The sequence below is a fragment of the Arachis ipaensis genome, chromosome B7, assembly GCF_059453495.1.
Source record: "Arachis ipaensis isolate K30076 ecotype BB chromosome B7, ASM5945349v1, whole genome shotgun sequence".
Lineage (NCBI taxonomy): Eukaryota > Viridiplantae > Streptophyta > Magnoliopsida > Fabales > Fabaceae > Arachis > Arachis ipaensis.
In genome coordinates, this window is record NC_142442.1 from 11621927 (window position 1) to 11643890 (window position 21964).

Consider the following 21964-nt stretch of genomic DNA (forward strand, 5'->3'; position numbering starts at 1 on the left):
TTAGGCCGGTCGGCTGCCCGGGTTGGGGCATTGTGCCAACTGGGCTGGGAGCGCCGCTGTTGGCGCGTTCTAATCCTTTTGTTTCGTCGTAGGGTCGGTCGCTTGTAATTGGTGTGTGTCTCTTATGCGCGAGCCAGCTTCGTCGTTTTGGAGATGCGCCGTTTGTCGCCTCGTTCTTCGCGCTTGCCATTAAGTCCATTTATGGGTGATTTGAAAGCGTGGAAAAAAGTCTGTTTTACCCCTATCTTTCGCACTTCTCCAGAGCAGTTACTCTTTGCTTTGTTTTTCCTTTCTTTGCCTTAGCATTTCAGTTTCTCACTCTCAAATTGCCGTTACGCACCCTTCCTTTCCTTTCCACATTCTCTGAAGTTCTTCATTCTCAATCGCCCCTGATCCGTCCACATCTTTGCGGAACTCCCCAGTTTCTTTCGATCATCATCATTCTAGTAAGTCCTTTCTTTCTTTTCTGCTCCTTAACTTTGTTGCGTGCTTATGCTGCTTACATGCTTTCCTCTGTTCCTGTTTGTTTGGTTTAAGCGTTGGGTTTGCAAGTTTGAGTCGTAACAACATTAAGTAGATGCTAGAGGGGTTGCCATTCCAGGTTTCTGGGTTTTAGGCTTCATTTTGATTATAGATTCAGCCCTTGCTTGACTGTAGATACTGTATAGGCAAATTGTAGTTTCTGGTTTTAGTTCTGGTCTCCCGACCTCATAGACTGACTCTGGGTGGTGCCCCCACTGTAGGTATGGCCCAACGTCCCGTCGCAAGGGTTCCCGTTGCGAGAGCGCCCTACGATCGATATGCTTGGGTGACCTCGAACGTGAAGGACACCCCCAACCAGATGTCTTTAGAGGAACTTACGGAGTTTTGATAAGCCGACTATCTCTACGGGGGAGGCTTCGAAGAGCCTAACTATGAGGTTTTTGTTCCTGCCAGCCAGGAATGGATATTCCACCTAAACCTACACTCTCCCTGGGTCCCCGATTGGATCTGGATGTACAAGGCAATGTTCACCCACTTGGGAGTTTGCATCCCCTTCTCTCCCTTTCAAATGACGATGCTCAACCGATGTGATGTGGCGCCGTCTCAATTACATCCGAATAGTTAGACTTCTATCTGCTGTTTCGAGATGGTTTGTTAATATTTAGAGTTGACGGCATCCGTTGAGGTAATCTTATTTCTTTTTACCTTGACATGTTTTAATGTTCCATCCCCGAAAACAAACGCAGCTTTAGTAACATACCAAAGGCAAATAGGCATTATGCATTATTATATTTAACAACAAGCCTCTTTCGATTTTTGTTGATAGTATAATATTATATTAAGACTTACCATAGGCCCATTAGTTTTAAATGTTAAACCAACAACTTTTATAGACAATTATTATATCAATAAAATATATTTTAAGAAAAAAAAAAGCAATTTGAGACTTACACATTTCTATTAACATAATACCAAAGTTTGAAAATTGGATCGGACTAGTCGGTTTGACTAGGTTAATCGAAAATCGATCATTTAGTCGGTTCGATTGATTTCAAAATTATCTTGCAAAAAATTAACTCGGTTGGATTTTTTAAAGGCTTGATTTTGTGATATGCCCTAAAAACGGTGTTGTTTTGATGTTAGAAAAAAAAACACTAACCTAACCCAGTCCCCTTACTTTAACAATGTCCCCCTTACTCACGAATGCCTCCCTCAGCCCTCTCCCTTCCAACCCTAGTTTTAAGTTTTCCTCCAACGATCAGAATTTCAGAAGGAACTCCACCATCCCTACCACAATCGATGTCGACAGTAACCACCAACGGTTGTCACCCTTACAGTTCGAAGCTTCTGTCGTCGTCTGGTCATCATGAAGCTTTTGTAATTATAAAACATAAAAAATTATTTCTTCTACAAATTTTAGTTATTAAGTAAAAGCATATAAATAAATTATTGAATTGTGAATAGTACTTTTTTTGTTTACGCACTACAAAAAATTTATTAACTACCGTCGATTTTATTGGCAGAAGTACCAAAAAAATCTATCGATAAATTTATTATCGCCAGATTTAATGATGGATAGACTCAGACAATAAAATTCTCGCCAGTAACAAGTTATTGGAGGATTTTTTTTAATCCGATGGTACTTTCCGGCAAAATTAGCAACGGATTTAAAATTTTGATTGGCGAAATTATGGTGGTTATCGTCGGAAATTTTTCCGACAATAACATTGGTGCCATGAATTCAAGTTTCGCGCCTTATTAAAGTCGAATTTATCCTCCGATAAATTTGACGATAATATATTATTTTATATTAATTAAATTAAAACATACCTGAAGATTCACCCGACAGTAAATTCAACGGTAAACTTAAATTTTAGTTTTTTTTGAATGGCTATACAGAATACTTATTAAAACCTGATATACCATCATCAATATGTCAAGAATTAATAGTCAAATCCCAATTAGTGAAAATCAAGTAGTATTTTTAATAAAAATAGTCAACTATAATCTAAAATAATAGGTGTATAGAAGAAAAAGTCAAAGAGATAAACTACTAGTACTATCAAATAAAGTAAAACAAAACCGTAATCATTACAGGTCCTGATAATCATCCTCGTCATCATCTTCCTGATCGTGGTGTTATCGGTGCCTATCCTGGTACTATGTAGAGGACAAGGAGTCCCCTCCAACAGTGGCGCTGTCACCAATGCACATCTGGTCATAGTACACCGTCATTTGGTGTCGCATCTACTAGATCTTCTCCAGCCCTTCCTGAGCTCCTGCCTTAGGGATTTTGTCTCTGCATCGCGATTCACGAGCATTCTTTTCTGCCATGCGTGAGAGGAGCTTATTATACTTCTTCTCATCCAAATACAACTGGTGACTCTGGTACGGTCCTGAAGGTTCTGAGTGAGGCTGTGAACCTACTCCTACAAATCGATGTTCTTGGGATCTGCAAAGCTGGTGGGTGAGGTGGACAAAACGATGACTTGAAATCATTTTGTAATAAACAACCTATAATTCAACCAACAACACAACTTATTAACCTTTTTAGAAATTTTGGTAGAGTTTCGTTTATAATTAGAATCCTTTACCAAATGTAATTTTAATTTTAGTTTTTCACAGAACAAACATGTCTTTAAACAGTTTTAACAAAAATTGGACAGAGTTTTTTCTTAATTCAGAGACCTCCACCAACAAAGTTTAAAAATTTTCATAGAGGAAACAATTACAAACATAAATTAAAACATACACACATTCAAGCAAACATTAAATTTTAGTCATTCTAGTGCGTATTTCCTTATTACTCTGCGATTTTTCAGTAAATAAGGGTTTTGAGAAGGTTTTACTAGGCAACCTTCTCTCACTTCCGTCCTAAAATTCTATCCTAAAAAAAAATAAGTTCAACATAAAACTTAAACAATTTAACATCTTTAGTAATAAAAATCAACCTCGGTATTGCATGAACATCCCACATATATATCAGCACAAACAACTCATAATTAAAACTACACGACATTCAAACAAAAAAAAATCCTAAAATAGAAATAAATTAATGAAGTGTAAAAATTAATAATAAAAAATTAATAACATTTGTAAAATTAATTAATCTAATTCCAAAATCCTAATTAATACTATTAACTTAGTTTACCTAAATTCAAGTCTAAATTACTCTAACTTCAACTCTAAATTAAACTTTAAACAAACTTATCTGACTAATTTTCCTAATTTATTAAGCTAACTCAATTAACCAACTTGACCTAATTCAAGTTAAATCTTAATTACTTTAAACAAAGCTAATTAATCATATATCACAATTTTACAACATATAGTTTATAAATGAGAATTAACATTTTATGTCTTAATTAAAAATAAAAATTACGTAATTATTCTAAACTTACAAAACTAATTACTCTAAATTTAACCTATCTCACAATTTTATAATAAAAAAGATACAATAAAAATTTTAATGAGTGTAAATTATAAGTATGAAAATGAGATAAATTAGTAGAAATGTAATTACTCTTACTCACTTACCTGAAAACAATGATGGTGCAGAGGACTTTTTTGGCATGGTGATAGATCGGACAACACAATGTCGACAGTCGTGACCAAACGTCAGGGCTACTTTAGAAAGGGAGTTTAGAATTTTTTTTAAACAAAAAAGGGGATGGAATAGGGAGAGGGAGGACGACAACCTACCGGAGGAGGGAGATAGGCAGCTTCGTCAACAAAGGGAGCAGTGGCGGCAGAGATACCAACGACGGCAACGTTGGAAGAGGCTATGTTTCACGCGACAAAAGGGGTTTCAGCCGAGCCCGCGCAGTCGTTGGAAGAGATTGGTCATGGCCGGCACTGGGAAAGGTTGGTTGGAAGGGCTTCTAGAGGTGGTTGCAGGGGGAAGAGAAAGAGAAAAGAAAGGGGTGGAGAGAGGATAGGTTTCAAAAAGTGAGGGGAAAAGACTGCACATTTTGAATATATGGCAACATTATCGTCAGATTTACCGGATGATAAATCTGATGGTAATGAATTGGTGGTTATTAAAACGCAGCATTTCATTAATTCGGATTAATCCGTTGGTAAATTTCACCCTAATTTTTACACCTTTTTCTTTATTTTCTTCAATTGTTACCAACAAATTTATAGAAATCTAACGATAAATCTTTGTGCTAACAAATTTATTGCTTCAACTGTCGATAAATTCAACAGTAAAACTGCTACTAATAGATGACGTTAGACAAAAAATTTGACAGTATTTAACATTTTTATTGTAGTGACAATTGAATCATCTATCGTTGAATATGATAATGTTTCGAAACAAATTACCCAAATTGTTAAGAGCGATTGAGCCAAGTACAAAAGTGGTTCAAAATTCTTGAAGTGCTTCTTGGACAGTTATTGGAGATACTGTACTTGCAAATGACTCCCATGCCAAAATCAGTATGTATTTTAGTAAGGTAAGCATTGCTTAGAATGAAAAATTTACTTAGGGGGATATTTATAGGAGAACCCAAGCTATTAACTATCTTGAGGAAGTTCGTCTAACTTCAGAAGGCCATGGAGCGGTTGTTACTTAGGTAATGCAATAGATGGTTGGATGAAGAGGGACTATTACTCTTTTTACAATAGAGGAAAAAATAAGTGCAAACTTATTTGCAGTAGATTTTATATGAAGTTGTTTTTAAATGAATGACATGGGTTATTATTTAGTTTAAAAAAATCAGTTTATTTTATACAAATGATTTAATTAAAAAATTAATTGATACAGCTATAATGTTAAATTTTTTACTGTATTTTATTTTAAAAACAAATTAACTAATTTAAATTGAGAAATTGTAGTTAATTATTTATTATATAATTTTTATAACCAAAATTATAATTAAAAATTATTAAAAAATAAAATTATCTAATATATTGGACCAGCTCAATGTTAATCAGATTTTTTATTTCTATTATAAAATATAAAAAAATGTAATTCTAAAAAAAAAATCATGTTATTGTTTAAAATTTAACATAATTTTTTTTGAGTTAGTCCAATATATTAGATAATTTTATTTTTTTAATGATTTTTAATTATAATTTTGGTTAAAAAAATTATATAGTAAACAATTAACTACAATTTTTTAATTTAAATTAGTCAATTTATTTTTAAAATAAAATACGGTAAAAAATCTAACATTATAATTATATCAATTGATTTTTTAATTAAATCATTTATATAAAATAAATCAGTTTTTTTTTTAAACCAAATAGTAATACATGTCATCCATCCAAAAATAACTTCATATGAAGTCTACTGCAGGTGAGTTTCTGCCAAAATGCACACTTCTTTACAAAAAAATAGTTACGATCTTCACTTTTCACACTTCACCAAAGAAATACTAATCTTAAAAAATAGATCTTGTGAAATTTTTAGACTATTAGTTTGGACTCAAATAGAAATGATAACTAATCGGATGTTAATTTGTCAATGATGGATAGTGAAAAAAAAAATCATGTGAGATGATAAATAAAGAAATTAATTTATAGTTAGTGCCATATATATAGTAGTTAACAAATCTGGTTAGTTATTATCGGGGAACAGTATTAAGAGTTACTGTAGGCGATTGGCGCAATTATGGGCATGCTAGAAGGAACGAAGTCATATCAAGCAGCCATCAAATTTCAGAGCATGTGATGATTCGTTGCTATATCATACCATTATATTTTACACCAATCCGAACAACACAAGTAATGTCCAAGGCATGTGAATTTGGTAAGGTACGAATAGACCTCAAAGATGTTAACATATCTGTATTAAAGAATAATAAAGACCATGCTACATAAAGACTAAAAACTGTATTAATTAATCATTTAAGAAGACTATATATCAGATATTTAATAAAAGGTTTGATCAGATTTAATTATTTTACTATAAAATATTTAACTATTCTAATGATAACTTATGTTATTTAAAAATATATAAATATATAGCAATTTTATATATTTTCACATGAGTCGAATTTGTAAATATATTTTTGCAAAATCAAAGTGAATGAGGGATAGTTAGTAGTTCTGATATATTAATTTAAAATATATAAGAATAATATACGAAGGATTATAGCTACGTATGTGTCAATATATCTACTATGTAGATGAGGGGAGTTTGTCAAAATTAGATTATGGCACGTAGCTTATAAGGATACTAATAAGTAATGCAATGACATTGATATTTTTGATAGAGGATGATGGATAATAATGGTTCAACAATAATAAAAAATAGTCTAAACAGTTTAAAATTATTTTATTTAATATTTATTTATTATTATTAAAATAATTATATAATTTTAAATATAATAAATATATAATTATACAAAATTATAAATATTATATTATATAAAATAATTTTAAATATTGTCACTCTAACCTTATGAATAATGTGGATGTGCGGGATAACATACGAAATCCACATATAAAATTTAAATTTACGAAAAATAATCATATGTGATATTTATAAAAATAAAATAACATACAAATAATAATGTGTCTTTCAAAAAGAAAGAAAATAAAATTGTTCTTTATTTGCAAAGTAGAAAACAAATCTAATATACTGGTGGACCCCTCTAATTCAGTAATTCTCTAGACAATAAGCTCAACTACATTATAAAAAATATTAATTCATAACACATTAAATTAAATATACTCTAAAGTCTAAACAAGTATTTTTTTTTTTTTTGGGGTGGGTACTACTGCGTGAAGTGGGTCATCTTTCAAATATCAATATTCGAATCCTATTATTGTTTGTGGCTGAGAGGGTTATGTGTCGGCAAGTATTGCATAGTTTATTGTCCTATATATATAATTCAGACCAAAAAACTTATTAAAGATTAAATTATAAATGCCAACTCCTTTTTCTGTATATTATCAAATTCAGTTTCATGAATTAAGATTTGAGTTGAATAGCGAAAGGAGATAAAAATATAATAGATTAGAATCTTCTTCCAGTTATTTATTCGATCTGGTTAGGTAAATTATTACTTACACTTTTACTTTTATACGTTTGTCAAATTCTGATTTCCATGGTGTGTTAGAGATTTTTTCTTTAAAAATTAAAAAGAAAAATCCCTGTGATTTCACTCACATGTATGTTGATTGTTGATCATCGCAGCAGAACATCTGAACATATCCTTAATTTATTTTTTATTAATATATCATATATAGTAGAATTTACGGTGACAATACATTTAAAATATTGTAATAAAGATAATATTTTTTACATTTTTACAACACTTTTAATTTTATTTTTAAATTAAATGTGTATTCAAATATTAAAAATATTATTTTAATTTTAATAACATTTTTTAAATATTGTCAAGATTATATAATTCTAGAATGGACAGAAGCATTGTTATTGCATACATAAGGAATTTATAAAGAAACAAGTAAAATAAAGATAATTTCTGCTAATTATGTTCCTTACATTTATTTTCTTTCCCCCACATGCAAGTCATAAGTGGGAGTGTACCGTACCTTCCATCCATTTACTTTGGTTTCAGTTATTGCCGTTGGAACTCCTTTGATATATAGTCAAAACTCAAAACATCGTTAGGTCATGGTTAGGTCCAAAATTTTTTCCATGGTGGAATATAATTGGTGCTGGCCAAATATTGCAGAATAACCTAAACTCGTTCAATTCAAATTAGTGAAATTAGACCTTCTCCTACCTAAGCATTACTTATAAAGAGCATGTTATGCATCTTCAATCACACCAAACCAAAGACTATATATTATAATATACGGGAACTCAAAATATGTGGTTTATATAAAATATTAACCTCGATATTCTATAAAGAAATAGGTTTTTTCTTCTCCTTCTTGCTTGCGTGAAATTAGAGTTAAGTTATATTTTCAAGCTTTTAAAACATTTATATTGGAGCCGCTCTTACATTAATAATGGGAATTCAATTTATGTCATTATCAAACCAGTAATGCTAAGGAGATAATAAAAAATTAGCTAAAATATCTTATTTATCATTTGTTTTTAGGGTTATCTGAAATTGAGTTGGCCTGAACGTAAGGTCTAGATTCTTTTTGGGCCAGCATCCAATTAAGTTCGAAGTATACTTGAGGATGTCAAGATATTTATAAGTATAAGTGTAGAATTAATAATAATTATCTTTTGAGTAGTCTTATCTTTGGTAGTGGGTCGGTTACTCCCTTTTGTTTAGGAATGTTATTGAGATCTCCTTTTTAAATGAATAAGAGAGATTGTAGAGTTACTTATTTAGATAAGTGGGACTGAATCGTGATCGCCTTGTTCGATTTCTATAAAGTTGGATATATATTTAATGTACATAATATTAACTAATTAGACTCTATCTTTTTTGGGCTTAGTTAAGTAATAGGCCAAGATATCAACAATATTCATTAATTTTAACGATAATTAATAAATTTTAAATAAGATATGTTTTGACTATTTATACTTTTTTTTTTTTTTTTACCCAAACATTATAAAATAGACTAAATCATCTTGTAATTAATATGAGAAAATGTCAACAAGGATTGCATGATGTGTTGTGAGGTAAGGAAGCATGTGCATGTAGTACCTTTAATTTGATTTGGTGTCTTAGTCATGAAAACTTGTCAAACCTAAAGTGGGATTTCCCATTCCTTATATTAGTTACATAAAATTTTAAAGATGAAATCAACGCCTAAATAAAAGGGTACTGCAAAATTTCAATTGGGCAATTTTGGTCTATGAGACGCGCTTGCTTTTTCCAACTTGGAAATAAGATCTTAGAATCTGATTGTGCCACTTTTCTTTTTTCCAAGTTTTGTATGGAGTAATGATGTACCCTTTTTATGTGGAAACCAAATTGGCCTTGTGTCTTAGAACGTGGTTTCACATTGCTTTTTCCTATCTAAGCATGCAATCTCTAGTTCAATTGTAATTTAAGAGAGAGAAAAAAAAGTATCATCATATAATAGTTTCATTTATATGAATCTATTAATTATATTAGGTATACATTAAAATTAATTATTAAAATCAGTTATTATTATAAAATATATATTTAAAATAATTCAATATATATATACTATTTTTCTTCTTTAAAAAATTCTAAAATGATACTTCTCTCTTTTTTATTTATAAAATGTACGTTCCTTTCTTTTATAATTTTTAAAAAATTTCATCTTTAATCAATTTTAAATTTTTTGTGTTAATTATTGTAAACTTTATCTATTTTTAAAAAAAGTAAATTATTTTTTATTATATTTTTTTAAAAAATGAGTAAAATTGACATTAGTTAATACAAAAATTTTAAAATAAGTTAAAAAGTATATTTTTTTTAAAATTATAAAAAAAAGTATATATTTTATAAATAAAAAAGAGTATTATTTTAGCATCTCTTAAAAAAATAAATTTTTTTTCTATATATATGTATATATATTTACATAATAATTAATTTTAATAACTGATTTTAGTATATTTTTAATATTTTTGTAAAATTATAAAAGTTATATAGCTTACATCATCATCATTATTATCTTTTTCTCCAATTTATTAGTCATTGATTTCATAGTCTACAAATCCTTTTAAGCTATATAAGTTGCACGTAAGGGAAAGTCAAACCTCAGAGGAAGAAAAGCATGGAGTACGTTTTATTTTGTGCATATAATAACCAGCATGAACAAAATAATAGAGCAAAAAGATGAAGCTGAAAATTTTAAATATGGTTAGCCCAAGGGTGTGTAGTTGGAAGATTAATTTTTAGGGTAAAAAACCCAAAAAAACCAAGCTAAAAAGTTTATTACCCAAATCAGCCAAAACAAAAATTATTTCAGCAATCTACCAATGGCTATTTATATATAATTCGAATCAATATGATTCGAACTACAAATACATGTAATTCGAAACAACTTGCTTCGAATTACGTTTGAATGAATATGCATGTAATTCGAATCAAGTAGATTCGAATTAGAGAATGGTAAATCGAATTGACTCGATTCGAATTAGTAGGCTCATGTGACTCTATGGAGTTCGAATCATATTGATTCGAATTATTCAATGTTGGTGACACTAGGTAGTTCGAATTAAGTTGATTCGAATTACTAGTGAGTTGCCTATATAATGCTACGTTAGTTGGATATATATCTTATAGTTGATACAAAAATATTTACTGTATAATTTTATTTTTCTAAAAATATTATATATATATATATATATATATATATATATATATATATTTTGATTATTACACAATTTTAGAAATATTTAAAAAGTATTATTAAAATTAAAATTATATTTTTTATTATTTGACAATAAAATTAAAAATTAAAAATTAGGGATTAAAATAAAAAATAAAAATATTTATGAGCTATCAATTCGAATTCCATACAATACTCTTATGTCCATTCTTGATAGCTCGTGAATATTTTTTAATAAATTTAATTAAATTATACCACAAAAAAATATTTTATTCTATGCAAAATAATTTTAAAAATATTTTTAAACTATTTTTTTAAAATTATTTTGCATAGAATAAAATATTTTTTTGTGGTATAATTTAAATAAATTTATTAAAAAATATTCATGAGGTATCAAGAATGGGCAGAAGAGTATTGTATAAAATTCGAATTGCTCACCGTATAATTTGAACAAGGCTTTGTTTGGTAAAGCTTTTACTTTTTAAGAGTAGTGTTCATACCCTGGCCCAATAAAAAGGACCCAGGATCCAAGCAAAGAAGCCCAACCCAAAGGGGTGGGCCCTCCCCCAGTACCGGCCTTCATCCCCAGAAGTCGGTACTGAATACGACCTACTCCAAAGAAGTCGGATACGAGGGTTAGCTGGCAGATAACACTCATTCGAATGAGTAACCGCCCCTAGAAACTCTCTAACCACTTCATGGAGCCATATCTTAACCTCCCTAAGATATGGGAACGGTTATCCACCTAAAAAGGTGGCACTACTTCAGCGGCGGTTATTGGTTCACCTCTATAAATACCCTGACATCCCTCAGGTATCACTAAGTCCCAATACATTCTCAACTTGCTCACACTCTTGCTAACTTAGGCATTGGAGTGTCATTGCAGGTACCACCCCCATTCTTCCAGACGCGCAAGTCGAACGGAGGAACACCGAGTTTCAGGTGCATCAGCTGGTCACCTCCCTCACACGTTTGGGTCAACCAACGTCATCCGGCCCACTAATCTCCGGTTACCCATCGTAACATTGGCGCCGTTGCCGGGGACCCGAGAGATTGACCAGTGATGGGGGAAAGATCCCCTGAAGAAGGTCATGTGGAGACAGATTCTGATCAAGAGAATTTGAACACCGGAAACAATGAAGCAGATCAGAACCTCCACCAGGAAGCTAATGATCAAAATAAGGAAGGTACTTCGGGAATCAAAAATCCGAAGGCAAACTCCTCGGAGGGGCGCGAGTCAGAAAAAGAAGGACCCCCTCTCGCTAGTGAGCTTATGGGGCTAATTCACAGCCGCCTCGAGCAGCTAGAGCAGGAGCGGGAACGACAAAGGGAAGCTGAAAAGAACCTAAAAGAGGAGATGGAGCGACGAAAAGAGTTAGAAAGAAAACTCTTAAAGTTAGAATCCTCCCTCAAGGGTCGGAATTCCCAAGGCGATAGAGAAGATTCTCCCTTAGGAGAGAAAGATCCGTTTAGCGAGGACATAATGAGGGCAAAAGTTCCGAGAAACTTTAGAAGCCCCGATATGGACCTCTACGATGGAACCACCGATCCAAAGCATCATCTGAGCAACTTTAAAAGTCGGATGTATCTGACCGACGCTTCAGACGCTACGCGATGCAAAGCTTTCCCGACAACCTTGTCCAAAGCAGCGATGAAGTGGTTCGACAGTCTCCCTCCGAGGTCAATTACCAGTTTTGAAGACCTCTCAAGAAAATTCTTGATGAGGTTCTCCATCCAGAAGGACAAAGTAAAACATGCACCAAGCCTCCTGGGAATAAAACAGGAGGTCGGGGAGTCCTTACGGGCCTATATGGAAAGATTCAACAAAGCATGTTTGGAGATTCAAGACCTGCCCACCGAAGCGGTCATCATGGGGCTAGTCAATGGTCTTAGAGAAGGTCCCTTCTCACAGTCCATATCAAAAAGACACCCCGCCTCTTTAAATGATGTACAGGAAAGAGCTGAAAAGTACATCAATATGGAAGAAAACGCTAGGCTAAGAGACCCGAGTTTGCGAATCGGGCCCCCTCCCTCAACGAAAGAAAGGGAGAGGAAAGCGAAGAAGAAGGAAGAGCTCGGCCTTGATAGGCCAAGAAAATATCACTCTTATACTCCATTGAAAGTTCCTGTAGTGGACGTATACAGAGAAATTTGCAATACTGAAAGGCTGCCTCCCCCCAGACCCATCAAGAATAAAAAAGGGGGGAGCCGCAGTGATTACTGCGAGTACCATAAGATATATGGACACTCCACAAACGACTGTTACGACCTTAAAAATGTGATAGAAAAGCTAGCCAGAGAAGGTCGGCTTGACAGATATCTCATAGAAAGGTCGGACGGTCATGGAAAAAGAAAGCGAGAAGAGGCGGATAGAAGAGATCCACCACCACAAACTCCGGAGAGACATATCCATATGATCTCAGGAGGATTTGCGGGAGGGGGACTCACAAAATCCTCCCGAAAAAGACACCTCAAGAGAGTCTACCAGGTCGAAGAGGGGTCCCCCAATCTTCCGACCATTTCATTCACAAAGGAAGACGGGCGAGGAGTAATCCCTGGGCACGATGACCCAGTGGTAATTACTATGATCCTGGCAAATGCCCATCTACACAGAACCCTAGTAGACCAAGGAAGCTCAGCAGACATCCTCTTTAAGCCCGCTTTCGACAAGCTAGGTTTAGAGGAGAAAGAGTTAAGAGCCTACCCCGACACCTTATACGGATTAGGTGACACGCCGATAAAGCCACTAGGATTTTTACCCCTCCACACCACCTTTGGAAAGGGGGAAAAATCAAAGACTCTGAGTATAGACTTCATAGTCATCGACGTGGGGTCGGCTTATAATGCTTTAATCGGCAGGGCTACCCTTAATCGACTTGGAGCGGTGGTATCGACGCCCCACCTATGCATGAAGTTCCCGACCTCGTCGGGAATAGCGACGGTGAGGGGAGATCAGAAGCTGGCAAGGAAGTGCTACAATGAAAGCCTAAACCTGAGAGGAAAAGGCAGAGAAGTCCAACAGCTGAATGGCCGACTAGCAGCTCTCTCCAGATTTTTGGCAGGATCAGCATTAAGATCCCTTCCACTATTCTCCCTACTAAAAAAGGGGCACCAGTTTGAGTGGACCCCCGAATGCGAGGAGGCGTTCCAGGAGTTCAAAAAGTTTTTGAGCCAGCCTCCTATCTTGACCCGACCTATAGCCGGAAAAGACCTCATCCTATACCTCTCCGTGGCAGACAGGGCTGTCTCAGCAGCCTTGATAAGAGAAGAGGAGGTCAGGCAACACCCAATCTACTTCATCAGTAAAGTTCTACAGGGCCCTGAGCTAAGGTACCACAAATTAGAAAAGTTTGCCTACTCCTTAGTAATAGCCTCTCGAAGGCTACGGCCTTACTTTCAGGCTCACACAATAAGAGTCCGCACGAACCAACCCATGAAGCAGATCCTCCAAAAAACGGATATTGCAGGAAGAATGGTACAATGGGCAATAGAGCTCTCCGAGTTCGACTTAAAGTATGAAACTCGGACGGCGATTAAAGCCCAGTGCCTCGCCGACTTCGTTGCTGAATATGCAGGGGATCAAGAGAACAAACCGACTACCTGGGAACTCTACGTGGATGGATCCTCCAATAAAACAGGAAGCGGCGCAGGCATAATATTGGTAGATGAAAGGGGAACCCAGATAGAAGTTTCCCTCAAGTTCGAATTCCCAGCTTCAAATAATCAGGCAGAATACGAAGCCTTGATCGCAGGATTGAAGCTGGCTGAAGAAGTCGGTGCTACGAAAGTGATGGTATACAGCGACTCCCAGGTGGTGACCTCTCAAATAAGTGGGGAGTACCAGGCAAAAGACCCAACTATGAAAAGGTACTTGGAGAAAGCCTCGGAGCTCTTGGGGCGCTTTGCAGAAACCGAGGTGAAGCACATAACTCGGGATCTAAACAGCAGAGCAGACGCCCTATCCAAGCTAGCAAGTACCAAGCCCGGAGGAAATAACAGAAGCTTGATTCAAGAGACCCTCCAGGAACCCTCAGTGGTAAAAACAGAAGACACACTAGAAGTCTTTGAAGTGGTCGGATTAAACCTCGGATGGATGAACCCCTTAGTCGAATACCTAAAATTCGACATCCTCCCTAAGGAGGAAAAAGAAGCCCAGAAAATCCGAAGGGAAGCACAACATTATACTTTGGTGAAAAATGTTCTCTACAGAAGGGGGATATCAACACCATTGTTAAAGTGTGTACCGACCTTAAAAACCACCGAGGTGTTGGAGGAGGTACATAGCGGAATCTGCGGGAACCATCTCGGAGCCAGGTCATTGGCCAGGAAAGTAATCCGAGCTGGATTTTACTGGCCAACCTTACAGAAAGATGCCACAGAATTTGTGAAAAAGTGCCAGCCATGCCAAATGCATGCAAATTTCCACGTGGCTCCCCCAGAAGAGCTCATTAGTATCACTTCTCCATGGCCCTTTGCAAAATGGGGAATGGATTTGTTAGGTCCTTTTCCCCAAGCGCCAGGACAAGTTAAATACCTAATAGTGGGAATATATTACTTCACAAAGTGGATAGAAGCAGAACCACTGGCCACCATCACTGCACAGAGGAGTCGGAGGTTCCTCTACAAAAATATAATCACAAGGTATGGGATACCTTATTCCATTACCACAGATAACGGAACCCAGTTCACCGACTCCACCTTTAGAAGCCTGGTAGCCAGTATGAAAATTAAACACCAGTTCACCTCGGTGGAACACCCACAAGCCAATGGGCAAGCCGAAGCAGCCAACAAAGTCATTCTGGCAGGGCTGAAGAAAAGGTTACAAGACGCGAAAGGGGCTTGGGCTGAAGAGCTCCAACAAGTACTATGGGCTTACAGAACAACTCCCCAATCCGCCACTGGAGAAACACCCTTTCGACTAGTCTATGGCGTAGAAGCCATGATCCCAATAGAGGTCAATGAGCAAAGCCCAAGAGTGAATTTCCACGATGAGATCAGGAATATACAGGGACATAAAGAAGAACTCGACTTGCTCCCTGAAGTCCGAGAAGAAGCTCAGATAAGAGAAGCAGCATTGAAACAAAGGATGACTACAATGTACAACAAAAAAGTCATTCGAAGGAGTTTCACCCCAGATGACTTAGTCTTAATCAGAAACGACATTGGGGTCAACAAATCTGGGGAAGGAAAGCTCGCCGCCAATTGGAAAGGACCATACAAAATCAAGGAGGTCATAGGAAAAGGCTATTATAAGGTGACCGACTTAGGCGGCACCGAGTTACCAAGGTCATGGCATGCTTGTAATATGAAAAGGTACTACAGTTAAAAGCAAACCCTACTCCCTGATGTACTCTTTTCCCAGCTTCATGATTTTTTCCCAGAATCAAAGGGTTTTTTCTGAAGAAGGGTTTTTAACGAGGCATCACAGTAGGGGCTAAGGGAAATAAATTAGCAAAAGCCCTTAGTAGCAATAAGGTACCTCCTCAATTAATAAAGAACTCTTTCATTTTAAATATCTCTTTCAAAATTCCCTTTTAAATTTTCTTTCTACGAAACGCGCCGATTTAAGCTCGACAAAACGTAAAAATCCCATGAACCGACCTAGATGGTCGTCAGGATAAAACGACGAGGTACAAGTCGGTGTAAAGAGGCTATAGAAGTCGATCATGATAAACTCGGGATCGGTCCGACTCACAGGGCGGAATGCGAAACCGAGTACAATTAAAATGAATCGCAAAAGTAGCCTAAGTCACGAAAAACTCAATAAAACAAAATTGAGTACTAGGAATACCAAAAGAGATAAGGAAAAACTAAGAAAAAGGCTGCTTTGAGAATCAAGGAAATTCAGAAAAGCAAGCAAGTCCCAAAGAAAAGGTTTTCTCCACAAAAGATCAAAGAGTCAAATAAACCACGAAAAGCATGTGCGCATAAGGTAACTCAAAACCCTTATCCAAAAAGGGCATTTATTTAACGCTAAATTAAACCCCTATTAAAAGGGGGGCATCACTGTTTTGTTTACGGCCTTAAAAGGCCAAAATTGTTCAAAACACCAACAAATAAATATAAAGAGTTCAAAAAAAAAGGGGCCCACAAGCCGGGCCCCGATAGCCAGAAATCACTTTTTTAGATCACCACCAGCAGGATCAGGGGGAACGCCAGGGGTAGGAGTTGAAGAGGAAGTCGGAGGAACGGTAGAAGAACTCGGAGCGTCCTTAGAGCGAGGAGGGGACTCTACGATCCTCTGCCCCCGAGTCTTTAAATCAGACTCAGATTCCACTATGGGGACAGGAGGATCCACGATGGCACCATCAATAACAACCTTATCAGGGTCCAAAGGAGAAAGGTCCAAGTCAGGAGCAATAACCCCGACCTGTTCCTTGAAAATCCTCCAGGCTTCATCAGCACCATCCGCAATAGAGTCCTCCAACTCGGTGTAGGCCTTCCGAGCGTTCAGTAAGTCGTTCTTTACAGACACAAGATCAGCAAATAAACTATTGTAGCTGGCTTGCGCTGCCTTCCTCAACTCCACCTCCATGTTGCATTGGGCTTGCAACTTCTGCCCCTTCTCTCGGAGGCTGTTCCTCTCCCCCTCCAGTTTGGCAACTTTCCCCTCCAACTCCTTCTCATGCTCCTGATATATACGGAGCCTACCCTCCAGCTCCTCGACCCTCGAGGTCGTCCCTAAAGAGCTGATGGGAGTCTTCTCAAATATATCCAAGAGTTTGCCACAAACCCCCGCCGTCTTGAGACTCTCCTCAACCACAGTAGTGAGGTAGTGCCGAACAGAAACATCATCCATACTCATACGAGCATGAGGATAGATGTTCTTTCGGACGAACGCAAGAGCGTCCGCCTCACCAGAAGCGCCAGACTCTAAGGTCTTGCGCTTCTTTGGCTCTGGTTCGGGAGTAGGTCGGACGGAAGGGGGTGGCAGAGAGGAAGCAGAGGAAGAAATTACAATAGGCTGAGAAGGAGTCCCAACGTTCCGAGGAGGAGGAGGAGGAGAGACAACCATCCTAACGCCTCCAGACCTGGCTCGAGATTTTGCCTTGGCTTCCTGAACCCTCTGGTAAGACTCTTGAGCGTTTTTCTTTGCCATCTCTACAAAAAACAAATTGGTAGCCGAAATCAGACAAAGTCGGTACAAGAAATTGCAAGTCGGAAACAAGCAAGAAACGCAAAAAGCTACCTAATTGTGACTGGACAAAGGACGGCGACCCCTGGAGAAATTTTTTAGTATCCAAGTATGGGGCCCTCCCCCACGCTTCTCGGAGGAACCCCACAATGGCTGCTTCTACCTCAGTTAAATCATCCAGACCATATTTCTCGCAAGGGGAGGCCTCCAGCCAATATAAAGGAAATCGGGGAGAAGAATGATCATCCAGGAAAAAGGGGTGGTGACCCTCTACAGCTTGCACTTTGAAAAAGTAGTTCTTGAAGTCATGAAAGGACTCGTCAAAAAGGGTAAAAAGTCTCCGACCTTGTATGGCTCGGAACGACACCCACTGTTGTTTATTGTTTAGCCCACTGAAGGGTTTTGTCATATGGAAAAGATGGAAGAAAATCTTTAAAGAAGTCGGGAACTCTAAAGCCTGGCTGACAAATTGATAAATTTTCAAAAAACCCCAAGAGTTGGGGTGAAGCTGGGTGGGAGCGACTCGACAGTGACGCAAAACAGATATCTCAAAATTCGAAAAAGGAAGAAAAACACCCAAACGGGTGATCATGCACTCATACATAAAGAAAAAATGAGGGGCCGCCTCATCGACTCTTCCAAAACAAACCCGGTCTTCAGGACCCGGGACTACCAATTCGTATTTTGGTTCGTCATCCTCAGAAGTACAAATTCTGTGATGAGTGCGAAGGTTGGTAATGAACTCAGAATCGACTGAGGGCTCCTCCCCTAAGACCGTGACATCAACCCAGTGAGAGAGAGCATCTACAGAAGCCATTTCTTTTTATAAAAAAGGGGGTAACAAACCTACAAGGGGAAAAGAAATGTCACCAACACGGTCTCTAAAGGGAGGAGGATGCGAAACTAAAGTCTACAAATCAAATTTATCTACAAAGGCATATTAAAGAACTAACCTTTATCCGGAAATAAGGGTTGGAAGCAAAAAGCCTTTGAAGACGCAAGAACGCAGCACGAACGAAGGCAAGGAAAATTTGAAAGATCGCAGAAACGAAACAACGAAAGAGAGGGAAAATATTTATAAGAACGTTAGGGGCATAACAGTAAAATCGGGGCAATCATTAATGAGGATGCACCGTTACCAAGGCTATTAAATCCCTACGCACACCCCTAACGGACACGACGCTTGATTAGACGTAACTGTCAGAACCAAAAGGTCACGAAAAATCACGTCGGTTCTCAAACCATCACGTCGGTCCTCTCACAAATCGGCTACGACCCCGAGTTGAATACTCGAACCCAACTCTTAAAAATAAATTGGGCTCGAGTAGGGGCACTGTTCATACCCTGGCCCAATAAAAAGGACCCAGGATCCAAGCAAAGAAGCCCAACCCAAAGGGGTGGGCCCTCCCCCAGTACCGGCCTTCATCCCCAGAAGTCGGTACTGAATACGACCTACTCCAAAGAAGTCGGATACGAGGGTTAGCTGGCAGATAACACTCATTCGAATGAGTAACCGCCCCTAGAAACTCTCTAACCACTTCATGGAGCCATATCTTAACCTCCCTAAGATATGGGAACGGTTATCCACCTAAAAAGGTGGCACTACTTCAGCGGTGGTTATTGGTTCACCTCTATAAATACCCTGACATCCCTCAGGTATCACTAAGTCCCAATACATTCTCAACTTGCTCACACTCTTGCTAACTTAGGCATTGGAGTGTCATTGCAGGTACCACCCCCATTCTTCCAGACGCGCAAGTCGAACGGAGGAACACCGAGTTTCAGGTGCACCAGCTGGTCACCTCCCTCACACGTTTGGGTCAACCAACGTCATCCGGCCCACTAATCTCCGGTTACCCATCGTAACAAGTAGCTTATGAAAGCTGTATTTTAAAAGACGACTTTTTAAAAGTTACAGCACTTGCGTTTGGTAAAATCACATTAAAAATAGTTTTTAATAAGCACAAGTACTATAATTGTGTTTGGTAAAACAGCTTTTAAAAATTAAAAAAAAATATAATAAATATATTTATAACGAAGAATAATATTTTTTTTCAAATTTTAGAGACCAATAATTTAAATATTTATTTGATTTACTCTCTATATTAATATAAATAGAGTTATCATTAGTCAATAATAAAACTTGTACTGATACGTCTATTACCCATTTATATATATTGACTCACTTATACAAATCACAAAAAAATGAGACACACATCTCAAGTAAAATTATATGAAGATTGTGTTAGAATTTGTGAAGGTTAGGTTGAGAAATTAGAAATATACGAGGATTCCAATGGCAATATAATGACTAGAAAATATGTGTGGAAAAATAAATAAAATATATTTTTAATTGTTTTGTATGGAATAAAATATTTTTTTTAATTTCTAAATTATTATTGACTATGTAGAGTACTTTATTTAAAATTTGAGTACCTAAGTCATTAGAACATTACAAATTTTTATAGTACTCCTAACATTTTTTTAAATTGTTTTGCATAGAATAAAATATTTTTTTGTGGTATAATTTAAATAAATTTATTAAAAAATATTCATGAGCTATCAAGAATTGGCAGAAGAGTATTGTATGAAATTCGAATTGATAGCTCATAAATATTTTAATTTTTAATTTTAATCCCTAATTTTTAATTTTTAATTTTATTGTCAAATAATAAAAAATATAATTTTAATTTTAATAATACTTTTTAAATATTTCTAAAATTTTGTAATCATCAAAATATATATATATATATATATATAATATTTTTAGAAAAATAAAATTATACAGTAAATATCTTTTGTATCAACTATAAGATATATATCCAACTATCCAAGTAAGAATGTGAAAAAAAAAATTTGATATATATCCAACTAACGTAGCATTATATAGGTAACTTACTAGTAATTCGAATCAACTTAATTTGAACTACCTAGTGTCACCAACATTGAATAATTCGAATCAATATGATTCGAACTCCATAGAGTCACATGAGCCTACTAATTCGAATCGAGTCAATTCGATTTACCTTTCTCTAATTCGAATCTACTTGATTCGAATTACATGCATATTCATTCAAACGTAATTCGAAGCAAGTTGTTTCGAATTACATGTATTTGTAGTTCGAATCATATTGATTCGAATTATATATAAATGGTCATTGGTGGATTACTGAAATAATTTTTGTTTTGGCTGATTTGAGTAATAAACTTTTCAGCTTGGTTTATTTGGGTTTTTTACCCTAATTTTTATGTCTAGGAATATTATTACTAGAAATACGATTTTTTAGAATGATATTATCAAGCATATATATTATCATATTTGGTTTGTAGAAGCAAAATTTATAGACTATTGATAATATACCAAAAAATGTGTTGTTTTTTGTTTGGTTAAGTTTATTATCTTCGAAAATTTTATATACTTAGTCAGAATTACCCTAAAAAATTTAATTAAAATATTAATCACTAAATTAGTAAGTATAAATAAATATAAAATAATATTAAATATTTTTAATTAAAATTATTATTGACTCTAATTTATTAAAAAATGATTGAAATTAAATATAACATAATATTTTTACTTGACATTATTTTTTTTTTAAATTTACAAAAATATCTCTAATATTTAAGAATTAAAATGAGCCGAAGTAGTAGTAGAAGAGATCAAGATGTGCAGAAGTAGTGACAAAAGAAGGAATATTAATGCGAACAAAAAAGAGACTGAGATGAATCTTCCTTCTAGAACGAGGTGCATGATGGTGGTGCAAACTCAAATCGACGGCAAGGTGGCACCTCCATGAATTTGGAAAAGAGGTAGACAATTGTTTCAACGTAAAATGAGAAGGACGGAAAAGTAAAAGAGAGGGTTCGAGTTAGATTAACAAGGATAATTTAATCTTTTTCTTTTATCATTTAGATTTCATTCCCGTGAAAATTAAATATACCAAAGGGATGAGTGAGAACTAAAATAATAGTATTTTGATTCTTAGAAATAAAATTTATCTGAAAATAATTTTTTAAACTTTAAACCAAATTCAAAAATATGAAATTTTTATTTTAAGATTCTTGAAAATACTCTATCATTTTTCCAACCACACATATCTTAAGGGTATATATGCTTAAAAATGGTTTGATTGTGTGAATCACAAGTATATGAAACTTGAA

General features: G+C 35.6%; 1 protein-coding gene across 1 annotated transcript; it reads right to left on the minus strand.

Moving 5' to 3' along the window:
- Nucleotides 1-16783: 16783 nt before the first annotated feature.
- On the minus strand, nt 16784-17767 carry LOC148550351 (uncharacterized). The gene has a single exon (XM_088493288.1). It carries the CDS (start codon nt 17765-17767, stop codon nt 16784-16786), a length of 984 nt encoding a protein of 327 aa, XP_088349414.1.
- Between the last annotated feature and the right edge of the window lie 4197 nt (nt 17768-21964).

What these genes read in the sequence shown, in the direction of transcription:
- LOC148550351 (XM_088493288.1), bottom strand. Translation starts at nt 17,767, where the DNA reads ATGGCAAAGAAAAACGCTCAAGAGTCTTACCAGAGGGTTCAGGAAGCC.